The sequence below is a fragment of the Corythoichthys intestinalis genome, chromosome 14 (genome assembly GCF_030265065.1).
Source record: "Corythoichthys intestinalis isolate RoL2023-P3 chromosome 14, ASM3026506v1, whole genome shotgun sequence".
Classification (NCBI taxonomy): domain Eukaryota; kingdom Metazoa; phylum Chordata; class Actinopteri; order Syngnathiformes; family Syngnathidae; genus Corythoichthys; species Corythoichthys intestinalis.
The window spans coordinates 35,021,674-35,039,690 of record NC_080408.1 but is presented as its reverse complement, the minus strand read 5'-3'; the positions used below and the strand labels follow the sequence as shown (position 1 = coordinate 35,039,690).

Here is an 18,017-nt window from a genome sequence, read left to right as displayed (position 1 = left end):
GGAATTTGTTACCTTCTTCGGACTTCTAGCTGAGCAACTCGTTTCGACCTGGGGAGAAGCGAATGGAGAGAAGTCCTGCAAGCAACCAAAGAGCCAAAAAGTGCATGAGTGTATGAGTCTAGTGTAATGCCAGCTGCTTCAGTTTTGACTAAAAGAAAGCAGACAACAAGGCAATATTGCCTTTCTGTGTAAACAGGACCACATTTGACCATGACTTGGGCAAATAGTTTACCCCATACCAAAGATACAGCATTACATTCCACATTGCCACACAATGACAACAAGAGTGCAGCAGAGAAAACATCAACATAACTAGGAGGCAGGCACAACTACTTTATTTTTCAGACTATAAGTCGCACCCGAGTAAGTCGCAGGCTCAGCCAAACTATGAAAAAAAGTGTAGTTTATAGTTAAAAAAATATTTGTTTATTTCTATCAAAAAAAGCAGATCTTTAAGACCTTCAGTGGGGCAAATAAGTATTTAGTCAACCACTAATCGTGCAAGTTCTCCCACTTGAAAATATTAGAGAGGCCTGTAATTGTCAACATGGGTAAACCTAACCTATGAGGGACAGAATATGGAAAAAAAACCCAGAAAATCACATTGTTTGATTTTTAAAGAATTTATTCGCAAATCAAGGGGGAAAATAAGTATTTGGTCAATACCAAAAGTTCATCTCATTACTTTGTTATGTACCCTTTGTTAGCAATAACGGAGGCCAAACGTTTTCTGTAGCTCTTTACAAGCTTTTCACACACTGTTGCTGGTATTTTGGCCCATTCCTCCATGCAGATCTCCTCTAGAGCAGTGATGTTTTGGGGCTGCCGTCGGGCAAAATGGACTTTAAACTCCCTCCACAGATTTTCTATGGGGTTGAGAGCTGGACACTGGCTAGGCCACTCCAGGACCTTGAAATGCTTCTTACGAAGCCACTCCTTTGTTGCCCTGGCTGTGTGTTTGGGATCATTGTAATGCTGAAAGACCCAGCCACGTCTCATCTTCAATGCCCTTGCTGATGGAAGGAGATTTTCACTCAAAATCTCTTGATACATGGCCCCAATCATTCCTTCCTTTCAGTTGTCCTGGTCCCTTTGCAGAAAAACAGCCTCAAAGCATTATGTTTCCACCCCCATGCTTCACAGTGGGTATGGTGTTCTTCGGATGCAATTCAGTATTCTTTCTCCTCCAAACACGGGAAACTGTGTTTCTACCAAAAAGTTCTATTTTGGTTTCATCTGACCATAACACATTCTCCCAGTCCTCTTCTGGACCATCCAAATGCTCTCTAACGAACCGCAGACGGGCCTGGACGTGTACTTTCTTCAGCAGGGGGACACGTCTGGCAGTGCAGGATTAGAGTCCCTGGCAGTGCATTGTGTTACTGATAGTAGCCTTTGTTACTGTGGTCCCAGCTCTCTGTAGGTCATTCACTAGTTGCCCCCGTGTGATTCTGGGATTTTTGCTCACCGTTCTGGTTTTCATTTTGACCCCACAGGGTGATATCTTGCATGGGGCCCCAGATCGAGGGAAATTATCAGTGGTTTTGTATGTCTTCCATTTTCTAATAATTGCTCCCACAGTTGATTTCTTTACACCAAGCGTTTTACCTATTGCAGATTCAGTCTTCCCAGCCTGGTGCAGAGCTACAATTTTGTCTCTGGTGTCCTTCGACAGCTCTTTGGTCTTGGCCATAGTGGAGTTTGGAGTGTGACTGACTGAGATTGTGGACAGGTGTCTTTTACACCGATAATGAGTTAAAACGGGTGCCATTAATACAAGTAACGATTGGAGCCTTGTAGGGCTGTCCCAAGCGACTAATTTTCTCCCGATTAGTCAGTCGACTATTTTTACGATTAGTCGACTAATCTAATAATTTTTTTAAAAAATTTTTGTTTGTTTTTGTTTACTAATTTAGCAATGTAATTTTTGTTGACGCTTATCAATTCACAAAAAAACATATTGGAACACTTAAATTATTTATTAAAGTACAAATAAACACGTAAATAACAATAATAAATCACAAATGAACAATGAGTTCAAATGCTGATAGAATTAACTAGTGTAGCATCCCGATTGAAAAGGTGGTCTCTTAAACTGATGGTTTACAACTTTTATTCCATCCTTGATGTAATCACACCGTAAGAGCTACGGTGCACACAAATAAAACAACACAATTAGAAACTAAAAAAACTTTTCACCTTTTTCCTTTTAAACCTTATTTATATATCAATGAATTGCCTTTACCTTAATTTATTACCTTATCATTGACAATCTCCCCCTTGAGTGCAATCACTGTGTATACTGTATATATTTATGACCTTTTAACCTTATATAATTTTCTATACCATAAAATAAACCATAACATTAAATAAACCTTTCAGTTAGCATTAAGGGCAATACTAATAGCACTTATAGGCCCATTGTCAATGAAACATTATTATTCAGTAAGGCGACAGCACCCTCTGGTGTACAAAAAATGAAAAAAAAAAATTTACAAACTAGGTGACGGCATTTGAGGTGTTTATTCACGGCCGACGTGCAGCCAAGCTTGGCATTGAAGAGACAGGACAGAAGAGTGTACCCTCCGTTGTTTCTTTGAAATAAGTCAATGTTTTGGAGACTCTGGTGCGCTTTTTTTGGCTTTGTGCCGCTTTCCCCGCTTGCAAACAGAGCATCCGACATTCTGAACTTTCCACGCATATATATTTTTTAACCCTTCATTAACCGTCGACGGGATGTTGTGCTCGTCGACGGATTTACGTCATCGATGACGTCGACTATGTCGACTAGTCGGGACAGCTCTAGAGCCTTGTCAGACCTTGTTAGACCTCGTTACAAGAAGTTAGACCTCTTTGACAGCCACAAATCTTGCTTGTTTGTTGGTGACCAAATACTTATTTTCCACTCTAATTTGGAAATAAATTATTTAATTCTGGGACCATTCTCATGGTTGAGGTTTACCCATGTTGACAATTACAGGCCTCTTTAATCTTTTCAAGTAGGAGAACTTGGCAGAATTGGTGGTTGACTAAATACTTATTTGCCCCACTGTATATATCTGGCCGGACCTTGGCCAAATTGACCAATAAGATGGCTTTCTGTCATCAGAAGTATGTTTAAAGTCCATTTTACAGTGATATAGACTGAGTTCAAAGGTCTCCTTGGGGGTCAGAGGAAGTGAGAACAACAAAAGCTTAAACCCAATATTATGAAATCTTATTGATTTACAAGCACACTGTACAGTTCAGTCAGGATTTGAATTGCCACTTTTGAGATGGATGATGACAGATTTTTGTCGATGTTTTGTTGTTGTTGTTGTAATCAATTTAAACTAGTTCCCACATCCCAGGTACCTCAACGTGAATGTGTATGACATACTTTCATCAAAATAAACAATAATAATAATACCCACCACAAACACCAGATCGGTAAAATATATTTAATAAAAATATAATTAATATGCATAAATATTATTCAAAACTTGTAGGGGGCGGGGACGCCCACAAGGTGCACTTATCAGATGCTGATAGCAACCATTTTGACATGATAAATTTAACATAATCAGGGGAAAAAGTCAGATAAGATTTAGAATACAGTACATTCATTTCATATACTAGTACATGTATGCTTATTCTTAACTCATTGGCTGCCACTGACAGTGACAGACAAACTAGAGTTACAGTAAAAACAATGTTTTTACATTTACTACACTGTATCAATTACAACACTGAAACTAAGTAAACATATTAACGACTTTCCTACAGCAGTGTTTACCCCGGAAAACTTGCGTAGCCTGGTGATAGAAGAAACCCACTGGTAGACATCGTGTTTTGGAAATAAAATAAAACAATAAAAATGTTGACAGTAGGCATGTGCAGGTATATTCTGACAGTATGATAACCTTAAGGCAAAATATCAGTTTCACGGTATCACAGTATTTCAATTACAGCTGTAAAATGTGTTACTTTGAGATATCTGGGTTTTTAAAAAAAAAACATTTTTAAATAATTAAACAGGATTTAAATGTTTCAAAACATATTAGCAAATTGGAACATAAGTGCAATGTTAATTTAAAATAAATGAAAAAAACATTCTAAATAAAATTAAAATAAATGCAGTCCTTTAGGTGAGCCTAAACCCACAGCTCAACATTATTACCATCCGAACAAAAATAATTATTAAAATTTTTAATCGAGTTAATTACATCTTAAAAATTAATTAATCGTAATTAATCGCAATTAATCGCACTTCAAACCATTTATAAAATATGCCATATTTTTCTGTAAATTATATATATATTCTGTAAAATAAATTGTTGGAATGGAAAGATAAGACACAAGATGGATATATACATTCAACATACGGTACATAAGGACTGTAGTGGGCATTTCACTCTACTGTCATTTAAATCTGGCTATGCTGTCCTCACTCCGAAGCGTCTACTTTTTCCAAAGCTAGACAGCTAGTGAACGACGCCATAATAATCAGACTTCTTTCTTTTTCATCTGATTTATTAATAAAATGGCCTCAAACCATTGTCCTCTTTAGACCATCGTAAAACTACAAAAAAAAGTACACAAGCATTGCATTAGCAAAAACGTTAGCTTAGCACGCTATACAGGTTCACAAAACATGAACAAAAAGCGTCTCATACAAAAAATATAACATTTCGCTGACTAACATAATATATGCATTATTTACAACAACCATACTTACGGACAAATCTTGTCCAAGGATCATATAAGCACAACATTACAACGTAGTCGTCAGCCCGAGACGTCGTGCAGCCATATTGAACTGGCAAGACAACAATAAACCATGTCGCAAAGCGACCACAAGAGTTCGCTGTTAGACAGCACAAAAACCCTTGCTGTAAAACTTACCAAAAGGCAGAATACTGTCTGAGCGGGACATGTGCGTTAATTGCGTCAAATATTTTAACGTGATTAATTTAAAAAATTAAATACCGCGCGTTAACGCGATAATTTTGACAGCCCTAGTAAAAAGGTATATATTTTTGTTTCTTTTGGCAAATTTATTGTATTTCTGGATTATTTTGTTACTTTTTAGCCCTTAAAACTATATACCGTATTGGCCCGAATGTAAGATGGCCCTGATTATAAGATGACCCCCTCTTTTTCAAGACTCAAGTTTGAAAAAAAGACTTTTTGAACACCAAATTAATTTTTATACAGAAAATAATTACAGTACATTCGAAACAAATGATTATAACAATCTATTTGAGAGAAAAAGCATGTTAGTTTGCCTCATTCGAATCTTAATATCTGAACATTTTAAAATGTAAACTACAGTGCAATCACATTTGTAAATGAATGGCTTCTGGTTTTTGAAATGTAAATAAACCAAACAACAAAATTGCAATAACTGTATTAACCATCAAAGTAATGTCTAACTGTAACTGTAGTCTTGAAACAAATCTGAATAAGGAAAAGCATTGCAATAAAATAATGCAAACTGGTTAAACTTCAGAGTAGTGGAGATCTGTCATGACAGAACATCGCTTCAATGATATCTGGCGCCCTCTAGCGTCGTGAAAGGAGAGTAGCTGAGATCTGTCATGACAGAACATCGCTTCAATGATATCTGTCGCCATCTAGAGTCGTGAATGGGTATAACGTTGAGACCGCGAATATAAGACGACCCCCTCTTTTTCATTCTTATTTCAATGCAAAAAAACACCGTCTTATGTTCGGGCCAATACGGTATATTTTTTCTAATAAAAACCCAATCCATTCTACACGGTTCTGATCCTCAGAAAAATGGCGCGTTCGGCCCGATTTCCGATCTGTTCGGGGACAATTTGAAATACTTGCATTCAATTAGTGCTGCAGCAATTAATCGATTAACACGAGCAATTTGATTACAAAAAAGCTTCCAATCAAATTTTGTTGCTTCGGGTATTCAGTTACTTAGAGTAGCGTTGTAAAACTCATTTAAAATGGCTGAATCTAGCTGCTCCCTGTGAAGACTAACAGAATGTGAGTTTTTGTTTGAGTTAATATTTTTTTATGCATTCGTAATTCAGTTTATGGGTATATATGGCCAATTTTTGTGGGAAATGTGTTTGAACGATTTGTTCAGAGAATTATTTAAAAAAAAAAACAACAACAACAAAAAACGGTAACATTGTATAGCATTTAAGCTAGCGTACATTAACTATACAAGTTAGCCAACTGTGGTTTGAAGCTAAGCTCATGTATTTTAATTTATTTTTATATAAAAGTGCATTTCTGCATAGTTTGAAGAAACACTCAGGAATTTTATTTTGTATTTGCATTTAATGCTCTTTTGAAAGTGCAATCTAAGCAAGCCTTTGTTTTACATCTAATATTTATTCTGCATCGCATTAAAGGTTCCTAATTCGATTACACGATTATGTGAACTAACAAATTCATAGATTAATCGACTACTAAAATAATTCATAGCTGTAACCCTATATTCCATTAGATATTGTTTTTATTCTTATTAGCTACTAGTGCACGATAATTATTGGTCCGATAATTATTGGTCCGATAATAGGAATTATGACGTCATCCCAATAAATCCAATAACATAATTAATAGGACCGATAATACAGTATGAACTGTGCTCGCTGGCTGGGAAATCAGTGGACCATTTGCGGGGCATTGCTGCCACCTGCCGGTCAGAGTAATTCGCTGCATCTATAATTTGGCCCACAAACTCATTCACTTTACACAGTGCTGTGTCTAGCGTTAGCATTGACAATCGTGAATGCTTTCTGTTACTTACGTTTCCGCCTCGGAAATATGTGTCTGTAAGTATTTATGTTTACTGTAACATATGGATGTGCAATATATGTTTACTTCGGTGGTGAAGGGTCATATGTACAGAACTTCATAAGTTGTTGTGTTATAGAAGCCAGCCAATGCTTAAGGCTAGTAGCTCAAGCTACTGTGCTATGCTATACATACATATAATAGTTGTCATGTAATGTTAGTCCTGTCAGCATACTTGGTAGGATTTTATACTATGCAAAGAATAAACCTCATACTTTACTGAATATGGGTACACTTACTGCCGTTTATATTGATTATTATGAGGCAAGCCATTAATCATTTTTGTTCTACCATATTTTTGTTATGAGGAATGAGTGATAAACCTTACTATATAATAGTGTTAGTTATAAGTTATTAAGTTATTGTGAGGCCTTTTGGTTATTGATAGGCTTGCTGTCCTAACCTGTCTCCCAGGTTAAGAAAGTTGTTTCATGGACCAAGACCACAACAGTCTCCTGTAGCACCAAATATTTTAATCTGATGACAAAGCACAATACCTGTTGGGTTTATGTTTTAGTTCAGTGCTCATTGTTCAGGAAACACATCTTCAATTATATTGACTAATTGATTGTGATTGGCTCAAATTATAATTATTTGAAAAAATAAATATTGGCACTTTATTTGAGTCAAGACTGTTCTTGTCTGTTTTGTTCATTATAACAATATTCATGTTATTATGAAAATTCTGGTGATATCAAAGACAAATCTATGCTGAATCCACCATTATTAATTTTTTAAACCTCCAGGTGTTCAAAAACTAGGGTGAATATACATTAAAAAATTTATATATTTATTATCGGTTATCGATATCGGCTTTGAGGAGCAGGAAGTTATCGATATCGGTATCGGTTTCAAAAAACGGATATCGTGCACCCCTATTATTAGCACACAAGTTATATTTGCAACAACAACAACAAAAAACAGGCTTTTAACAGTTTTGTGGAAAGAAACCTTATGTACTACACTCAATACTACAATTTACATGGCATTCAAAAATATCTGACATACACTATTTCGCCTCCTTTTGGAAAAGATTGGCTTTTATTTATATTTTCTCCACTATTGCACAATTCAAAACAATGATATTATCTTTTCCCTTTACTAAACAATATTCTTCCTGCTGAGATGCACATGATCAAAGTCTTGTCCATCCCTTTAATGTTCTTTAACCATCACTGGCAATAAAGCTTGGTCATTCCCAGTTAAAGTGGATTTGATGTCTATCGCTGTCAATGGCATTGCTGACTATGTTGATTGTGTTGACTGAAAATACTATCAATACACATAGGTTAAATACGTGATGTACTACAGTTTTGGCAAAGGGTTTCCTTATTTTTCCTCAAAAGTCTTTATGGCTACATCTTTTTGTATTTTTTCATATAGCATTTGGGCCCCACTGATAGGCAAAAGGTTACTCACCACTGCACTAAATACAGCAACGGTAACTAATACAGTGGGGGTGGGTGTAAATAAACAGAAGATTGGATTTAAAAAGAAAGAAAAACTTTGATAGCTGAGTACAAGCAAACGTTTATGTTCCAACATTGAGTTGATAGCAAAAGCTGTCACTCAAAGCCAAGCTTCGCGTGCTCTTCTGTCGCCTGTTAATCAGCCGATGCCCCATTTATTTTTACCAACAGCCAAAGTACACTTGAGCGACTTACAGGCATGTTAATACGCAGACTTCTCTTCCTCTTGGGCAGCTTCTTGGAGCCTCCCTTGCCGGGCTCCATCACTGTGCTTCCCATTTTTCAGCGAGGCAAAAAAAATAAGGGCTGAATCACGACTGCGGACCATCAACGAGCCTCCTTGCAGTGGACGAAACAGCGGCTACTGGGTAAGACACCACAATACACGGGAGGGCGGCCTGATGTACGGATTGCTCCTGCTACTGCCCCACCAGGAAGTAGGCCGGGCCTCTCTGCGGGGGCAGGACTCGCGCGGGCCAATCGTTTCCGATCAGATTGAATCTCATTAAAAATGGCCAAGTGTTTGCACACAAACGTTTCTTCAAATGATGGCTTTATTTTTACCATTTTGTTTCCGTATGCATGATTTTGGCACAGCCTGCACACTTCTCTTCTAACAAGTGTAGTTAATCAAGCATTTATTTCAGGGGTGTCCAAACTTTTTGCGAAGGGGGCCAGATTTGGTGTGGTAAAAATGTGGAGGGCCGACCTTGGCTGACGTCCTTTACGTAGAACAATATATTTAAGCAAATTTTAGCAAGCCATTCTGTGTGTCACATTTGCGTTCTTATTTTTTTTTAAAATTAATTTAGAGCTGTCAAAATTATTGCGTTAACGGACGGTAATTAATTTTTTAAATTAATCACGTTAAAATATTTGACGCAATTAACGCACATGCCCCGCTCAAACAGATTAAAATGACAGCAGTTTCATGTCCACTTGTTGCTTGTGTTTTTTGGTGGTTTGTCGCCCTCTGCTGGCGCTAGGGTGCGACTGATTTTATGGGTTTCAGCACCACGAACATTGTGTAATAGACCCTACTCACGTGACGTCACAGCCACGCCCTCGCACCATGTTGTCCGTATAGACCCTACCCACCGACGTCACAAAATCACGTGATCGCTGTATTGTTCCGCCCCCTTGTCCGTCATTTTGTGTCTGTATTATCAATGGTCTCAATTGATCGAGCAATTTATAATGCATTTCATGGAAGACCCGGTGCTTTCGGATGCCGTAAAGTCACTGGATGCGTTGCATAAAAGGCGTTATGTGGAAAAGCTTCAGTTTATCCATTCGCCAGATCCATATTTGATGCCTAAATCGATGTTTTTCGACCCGCTGTCTTCGCCGTATTTGCCTGACATCTGCTAGCTACCCTGATATTTACAACTATCTTGCCCACACAAAATCAGCCTATTCTCACGAAAGTTTGAAAAACTTTAAGAGCTTGGAGGCAGGTCCTCGTCCACGAAAATTTGGCAGGAATCTATCTTGTGCTTGGAAAGGTGAGTTACGAAATTTTCAATTCAAAATCTTTTGTTCTTGCTAACGTCCACTGTCAAGTCTAATGTATTTCATGTCATTTGTCAATGGAGCTAGGGCTTTTAATGTTTATATGGTTTAGCGATAGCACTCTCACTACATACATACGTGTATGTTGTCGGCGATTAGCCTAGCAATGATCTTAATTGTGGTTGTCAGCCCAAAACCCTCTAAATATATATTAAATGCATCTTACCAGATATAAAATGACTACTACATAATCTGTGGTAATCGTTTGGAGCCCAGTTTTCTCGTCGAATTGCAGCAGCCCATCTCGCTCTCTCCTCTCCGGGTCTCTCGGAATCCGGTAGAACTTCAAGTCTCTCCGTCTATCTTCTCTGTTATTGCAACCGACCGCCACACACACCTTCACCATTTTGATTATTAATGTTAACGAGCAGAAAAACACGCCGTAAATAGGAGGAATGTACGTAGCCGTAACAGGTAAACACGATGTGTTGACGGACAATTGGGCGGCACCAGTCAGGAGGGCGGAGTTGTGACGTCACGTGGTTAGGGTCTATACTCGTCATGTTAATGCATTAGCGCTTCGTAAATTCCTCCTATTATGGCGTGTTTTTCTGCTCGTTAACATTAATAATCAAAATGGTGAAGTCGTGTGTGGCGGTCGGTTGCAAAAACAGAGAAGATAGACAGAGAGACTTGAAGTTTTACCGTATTCCGAGAGACCCGGAGAGGAGACTGAGATTGACTGCTGCAATTCGACGAGAAAACTGGGCTCTAAACGACTACCACAGATTATGTCGTAGTCATTTTATATCTGGTAAAATGCATTTAATATATATTTAGAGGGTTTTGGGCTGACAACCACAATTAAGATCATTGCTAGGCTAATCGCCGACAACATACACTCAGACGTTGTGAATGAACTACCTGAAAATATATAATTATAAGGGGATAATCAGACAGTTGTCATACAATTAATTTACAATTTCACTATTGAGGTCAAAAGCCAAAAAATAAATTCAACTAGGGACAATCTGGAGTAGTGCTATCGCACTTCATATTTATTACATATTATATATGTATGTAGTGAGAGTGCTATCGCTAAACCATATAAACATTAAAAGCCCTAGCTCCATTGACAAATGACATGAAATACATTAGACTTGACAGTGGATGTTAGCAAGAACAAAAGATTTTGAATTGAAAATTTCGTAACTCACCTTCCAAGCACAAGATTCCTGCCGAATTTTCGTGTACGAGGACCTGTTTCACCCAACCAGCAACGTAGCATTTATAAGCCTCCAAGCTCTTGAAGTTTTTCAAACTTTCGTGAGAATAGGCTGATTTTGTGTGGACAAGATAGTTGTAAATATCAGGGTCAGGCAAAGATGGCGAAGACAGCGGGTCGAAAAACATCGATTTAGGCATCAAATACGGATCTGGCGAATGGATAAACTGAAGCTTTTCCACGTAACGCCTTTTATGCAACGCATCCAATGAGTTTACAGCGTCAGATAACACCGGGGCTTCCATGAATTGCTCTATAACTTGCACGACTAATTGAAAACAACGATTCGTTCTTTTTGAACGAATTGTTTGGGTGAACGAGACCGAACTAATCACCATCTGCACTGATTCGTTCTATGAAGTTAGGGCTTGTTCCCTGCGTGGGAGGGCGTTGAGCAAGCGGCAGCGTCTTCTGAAATCGCACACGACCAATCAGACGCCAGCCTCATCGCGGGCAGGGGAGGGAGCGGAAACAGAATCAGGGCGTCTGTCACTCACTTCCACGTGTAGCCAATAAGCAGCCAGCGTGCACGCAAGGGGGGAAGACTGAGTTATGTCACTTCCCGTTCCGTGACTCGGTCCTCCGGTTCCTGACCTAGCTTGCTGCTAACTTGACTTTCCAGTAATACGGTGAACGAGTCAAAAAATGGAAGAAAATGACTTTGTCACATATTTGTTAATGTGGAGCCTATCAAATGCTGCTCAAACAGACAAAACACCACACAAATCTAGCGAGCATGGTTTAGTGTACTACTTTTCTCAACAGACTCGGGACTACCTATGACTGACGACATACTATCAAATTTACAGTAGTTTAAAACACGGGTAGCTAAAAGTGAGCTGCGGTCGCGTGACGGCAGTGAAGGGGGCAGAGAACTGTCACTATAGGGAGGCTTCATGGCAGCGATATTTACCTCATATTTGCACAGAAAAAAAGAATATTTAGTATGATCACCATAATACTGATTTGCAATGAAACTGTATATAAATGTCAATTTTTTCCTACTGTTTTATTTTTTTTCGTGTCAGAGCGTGTTGGGTGTTGGTTGGTTTGACAAGTTATGTCCATCCGTCCATCATGTGCTACTCAAGCGCCCAAAAACAACGCACGCGGACATGGGAGATGTCGCAATATGTCTACATTTTTCTTAACAGACTAATGAGAGTAGAAAGGCAACATCGTAAAGAGCAAACAATTATTTCTCGTCAGCATTTGACGATCTGAGATGAGGGGACGACAGGGGAGCTGACCGGATTTTTTTTTTTTTTTGTTAATACCAGTGCAAAAATTCAATACGATCATCTTAATACTGATTTGCAATTAAACTGTCAAATATAAAAATGTAGTATTGTTTTTATTTCAGAGCAGCACATTTGACAACTAGCTATTTACACTTTAGTTTTAACAATAGTGACCTAAAATAATAGTGATGAGCATAAAAACTAAAATACAACAGAGCGAGAGGTAAATATGATGTGTTGGTCGTTCCATATTTAGAAATTAAACCTTCGATTTAATTTTATTTTCGTGACAGCAAGCATGCCACGTTGGCTGGTAGCAGCAGCATTGTATATGTGATCAAGATCATGCTAAAGAAAGTCCGTGTGCCCCCGACCCCAAACCCCCACTCGCCCCACAAAAGGAAAATGTTTAACCGTGTCCTAAATCGAAATGCAAGCACGAGCCATGATTTTGATCCCATTGAACTAGGACAGACGACGCGGAAGTTCTCCCTCGCTTTTGCAGAAGCGGGAGGGAGACGAGGCTGTCCGTGAAAGCAGAATGATATCGCCTGTCACTCATTTCTGAAAATACGACGAGTGGTCAATGAAGAGCCTGTGTGCAAGAGAGGGAGGGACCAAGCAATGTCACTTCCAGTTCAGTTATACTGCGAAGCGGTCTTTGGTGATTCGTTCGGCAACGTCACTTCCCGTTCACTAACCGAACGATTCATTTGGGCGGGGAGAGAGGTGAGGGGGGCGAACGATTCGTTGAACGATTTGTTTGAACGAATCTTTTTACTGAACGAACCGGAATGGATTCGTTTACTCAAGTGAACGACAGATCCCGTCACTAATTGACATCAACAATGGCGAGCTACTAGTTTATTTTTTGATTGAAAATTTTACAAATTTTATGAAAACAAAAACATTAAGAGGGGTTTTGATATAAAATTTCTATAACTTGTACTAAGATTTATCTTTTAAGGACTACAAGTCTTTCTATCCATGGATCGCTTTAACAGAATGTTAATAATGTTAATGCCATCTTGTTGTTTTATTGTTATAATAAACAAATACAGTACTTATGTACAGTATGTTGAATGTATATATCCGTCTTGTGTCTTATCTTTCCATTCCAACAATGATTTACATAAAAATATGGCATATTTTATAGATGGTTTGAATTGCGATTAATTACGATTAATTAATCTTTAAGCTGTGATCAACTCGATTAAAAATTTTAATCGTTTGACAGCCCTAAATTAATTATTTCAACAATATCGCAACTAGCCTTTGTGGCGTTCTCTTTCGACTCTCGGGCTCTTGCGAAATACTGCTGCTGTAAAATTAAACTAGCTTCAAGTTGCTTCAATTTCTCGCTACGTATCTTCCCTGTAATCTTGTCGTACATGTCAGCGTGTCTTGTTTGGTAATATCGCCTCATATTGAACTCTTTAAAAACAGCGACTGTCTCTTTGCAAATGAAGCAGACACAGTTGTTGCGTATTTTAGAGAAGAAATAGTCCAATTTCCACCTATCCTTGAAGCGTCAGCCATCACAGTCAACTTTCTTTTTTTGTTAATTGTCACCATTTTAGAAAACTAGGAGTAAAGTGTCACATGGGGTAATGTTGCTTAGAGTGCTGCTGCATTTTAGTGGGTAAATGAGGAGCAGCATTTCGTGTGTAAGCTACTTCATATGCTGGCAGCAGTACTGCTGACCAATTTATTAAGTCTGTGTGCGGGCCAGACGTTATTGATTTTATGACAGAGGCTGGGGGCCGGGTGAAATTTGACCACGGGCCGCATTTGGCCCCTGGGCCGGACTTTGGACACGTCTGATTTATTTAGATGATTTTGACAAGTTATGTGATAAAAATTAAATCATTCAGAAAATTCAGAAGCGTTATGGGGGCGCGGGGGGCAGTGCCCACTCACGGACACGCTCTGCCCACCCAAAGAAAACTGGATGTAGTACTCTTTTGGATGTTGTACGCCATTCTGGGCACCGCGTATATACCCCAATCACCAACGTCACACAATCACGTGATCGCTGTGTTGTGCCGCCATATTGTCCGTCATTGTGTGTCCGTATTGTCATTGATCGTAGTTTCTAAGGTGGATTCACTTGCAAATTATGGAAGCCCCGGTGCTTTCAGATAGGATTGTTCCGATCATGTTTTTTTCCTCCCGATCGTTTTAGTTTGAGTATCTGCCGATCCCGATATTTCCCGATCCGATTGCTTTTTTTTTGGCTCCTGATTCAATTCCAATCATTCCCGATCATATACATTTTGGCAATGCATTAAGAAAAAAATGAATAAAACTCGGACGAATATATACATTCAACATACAGTACATAAGTACTGTATTTGTTTATTATGACAATAAATCCTCAAGATGGCATTTACATTATTAACATTCTGTGAGAGGGATCCACTGATAGAAAGACTTGTAATTCTTAAAGGATAAATGTGATTTTGTATATTGTGACTAAATATTGCCATCTGGTATATTTGTTGAGCTTTCAGTAAATGATACTGTAGCCATCTGTTCTGCCCAAATGCATGATGGGAAGTGCACCCATGACTGTGCGTAGTGGTACCAATTGATATATCTTCTCTGCGTTGGGAAATAACATAGGGTGTTAAGAAAAAGATCAATTACTACCTTTCTTCCCGACATTGCTTCCCACGATGTTTCTAATCGTAGGGAGAGGGACTGTAAGGCGTTAGCCAGTTAAAAAAGGCTCCTAAGGCTGCCAAAATCCACTCTACTCAGTTTATGCTGCCTTTTAGCTCTATATATAGCTAAAACAGCGCCATTACAGGTTGAATGCTACAATGCGTGAGTGGGCCGTGCAGCGCATGCATTAATTGCGTTAAATATTTCAATGTGATAAATCAAAAAAAAAAAAAAAAAAAAATTACCGATGTTAACGGGATAAATTTGATAACCCTACCTTAAGCCTAAAGGCCTAAAGACTTAAGCCTAAAGACTCTGGATGAGTGTAACATATTATGTCTGTAACGTTAAATACAATTACAAAACAATTTATTTAAAAAATATATATATATTAAAAAAAGGCATGTCCGATATTTTGAAAATGACGTGATCGGACCCAATCGATCGGCATCACATCTCTACTTTCAGACGCTGTAAACTCATTGGATGAGTTGCATAAAAGCCGTTATTTGGAAAAGCTTCGGTCGATCCAGTCGCCAGATCCATATTTGATGCCCAAACCGATGTTTCCTCCCATCCGGTCCCGTCCCATGTGTCAGAGCTCGTCCTGAGACCACAAAATTTCTAATCATACTCCAGTTTATGTCACGATGAGGAGTCGGGTACCCAAAATCGGCACCGGCCCGAATATAAACCGACATTTGGTCAGCTGAGCGTCACCGTTGTCACAATTGTAAAAAGAAACTTGCAACAACGGGCCGGTGTGTGCCGAAAAATAGCTGCCCCGCATGAAATGCCTCCCCCCTGACGGGAGCGCTTATTTATAACGCTTTATTGACGTGAAAACATCAAATGTTTTCATGGACGCATTACAGTAATGGATTTACGACTGTAAGATCAGTTTTAAATCATTAAATTACTCAAAATATTAGTACTGTATTTTAGTAACAAATCGTGGACTGGGCCACATAACCATCTTTGAACAGAAATGTATTAGTCTACAGGTTTTCACGACCATATCCCAATGACAATCACACAGGTATGACATTTATTAGTTCACGCAGAGTAAAATAATACATATTCACGGTACAAGAAAGTCGTCTCCGTGTGGGCGCACCCATCAGGGGGGACATTTCACGCAGGGCGGCTATTTTTCGGCACACCTGTTGTTGCGCTCACCTTCTTGCTAAGCCACCGTGGCGACGAGCTTCGTAGTCTCTGTCTGATGATGTCTGCGATCGTCTTGGCATCAAATTGATGTTTTCGCCGCTGTCTAACGGCTGTCGACACAAACACATCATGGACCGAGATAAACAAACCGTGCTGCTTTAGAGATTTGCCTTTTTAACAATGGGCAGCAACTACTAAAATGACCGTTTATCTTCTCTGTTACTGCAACCAACCGCCACACATGCCTTCACCGTTTTGATTAATCAATGTTAATGATTGTCAGGAAGGTTTTTGGGTTCGTTTACTAGGCGGTGATTTCTTAGACAAGCAGAAAAACACGCAGTAATAGGAGGAATGTACGTAGCGGTAATATGTAAACACGATGAGCTGACGGACAATATGGCGGCACCAGTCAGGGGGGCGGAGTTGTGACGTCATGTGATTGGGGTCTATAGAGGAAGTCGGACATCCGGGCATTTAATGATGTCACCAGCCAAAACATAGCGTCGCCATATTGACAATGGGGCAAAAAACGAGTCACAAGCAGTTTCTCTGTCGTGCATTGTAATACAAATGTGTTTAACTTTCATTTTATTTGCGGTCTTTTTTCCGTCGGAATGACTAAAAGTTGCTGTGTTGCTGGTTGTCACACAAGGAAGAAGTCGGAGCCGCATTTGAAGTTCTTCATTCTTCCAAGTGAGAAGAAAAGGAGAAACAAATGGCTGAGAGAAATTAATCGAGGAAGAGTAAAAGACGACGGTTCCATGGACTATTTTCGCCTGTGGGAACCTAAAATCGTTTACGTTTGCAGCCGACATTTTATTACTGGTGAGTAAACTTTAATTTTTGCCCCAATTAGATGCTAGGATTCAATAGACTAGGCAGTGGTTATTATTACCGTAACCGGCAAATCGCAAAGCGTTATTTTTCTTTTGACGTGAACTGCTCTGATTAGTCAATCGGTATATTATTGGCCTGGTGGGAATTGGTTATTTTGCCGTGACGTGCTCACGGCTAAATAACGCTTGGAGGCGAATTACTGGTTACGGCAGAAATAACCACTTCGTATATACTACCAATTTTCTCAGTTTCACACAGTACATATTCCACGTAAATGATAAAGGTAAACTTACTGGGTGACTTTATGCGGTATTTGTAGATGTTTCCGAACTCCACTGCAGGCCATTCCTTTGTTTATCCAGCTATCAGCTGCAACTTTGTATTGGCAGCTTTGTAAGCCAGTAAACGCTAATTTTAAATTGCATAGCCCCCTCGCGTCTGTCGGCAGTGACTCGTGATAATAGTAAGCCACGTTTAAGACGTTTTTAGGAAATAAGACGCAAAACACACCTGAAATACATTAATTTCAGACGTTTGTCTATGGAATGTTTAGCTGTGCGTTCCCCCTTCACAAAATGGCGACACGTTGCTAAGCGAGGGGACATCATCATGACATCATGCCGACTTCCTCCATGGTATCCCATTCATATAGTACTGATGTGTTCTAAGTTTTAACCATTGCGTTGTTACCTGTACTTTCACCTTATATATAAAAAAAAAAAATTAAAAAAAAAAAAAAAAATGAAATTTGTTTTTGTTCCTAGGGGGCGCTACACACATTTACACATATTTATTTATTTATTTTTTTAACATTTTATCAAAGTATTCACCAGTGTTCACCTGGCTGTTGAGTTTGGTGAGTTTTGAAGCATTCTGAGGGGGTCAAAGTAGGGCTCAAAGCGTCGGCGGGACAAAGAATGACTGCTAGGGGGCGCTAAATAGTGTATTTGGAATTTGTCTTGACACGTTATCAGATTGCACCTGTCTTGACCTGCCTGCCGATTTTGGTGCATT

At 39.0% G+C, this 18,017-nt stretch overlaps 1 protein-coding gene across 3 annotated transcripts in view; it reads right to left on the bottom strand.

Annotated features, from left to right (window-relative positions):
* The window catches only part of LOC130929534 (5'-AMP-activated protein kinase subunit gamma-2-like), a 63,098-nt gene extending 54,389 nt beyond the window's left edge, over positions 1–8,709 (bottom strand). For 2 of the 3 annotated variants that reach the window (XR_009066912.1, XM_057856732.1), the window contains exons 1-2: positions 8,484–8,709; positions 13–75 (exon numbers count right to left, since the gene is read on the bottom strand). Coding sequence is in view for 2 of the 3 variants with exons in the window: in XM_057856732.1 (XP_057712715.1) it covers positions 13–75; positions 8,484–8,567 (147 nt within the window). In the remaining variant the exon portion in view is untranslated. The remainder of the gene's footprint in view (positions 1–12; positions 76–8,483) is intronic. The other variant, XM_057856731.1, reaches the window with a different exon arrangement.
* Positions 8,710–18,017: the final 9,308 nt, after the last annotated feature.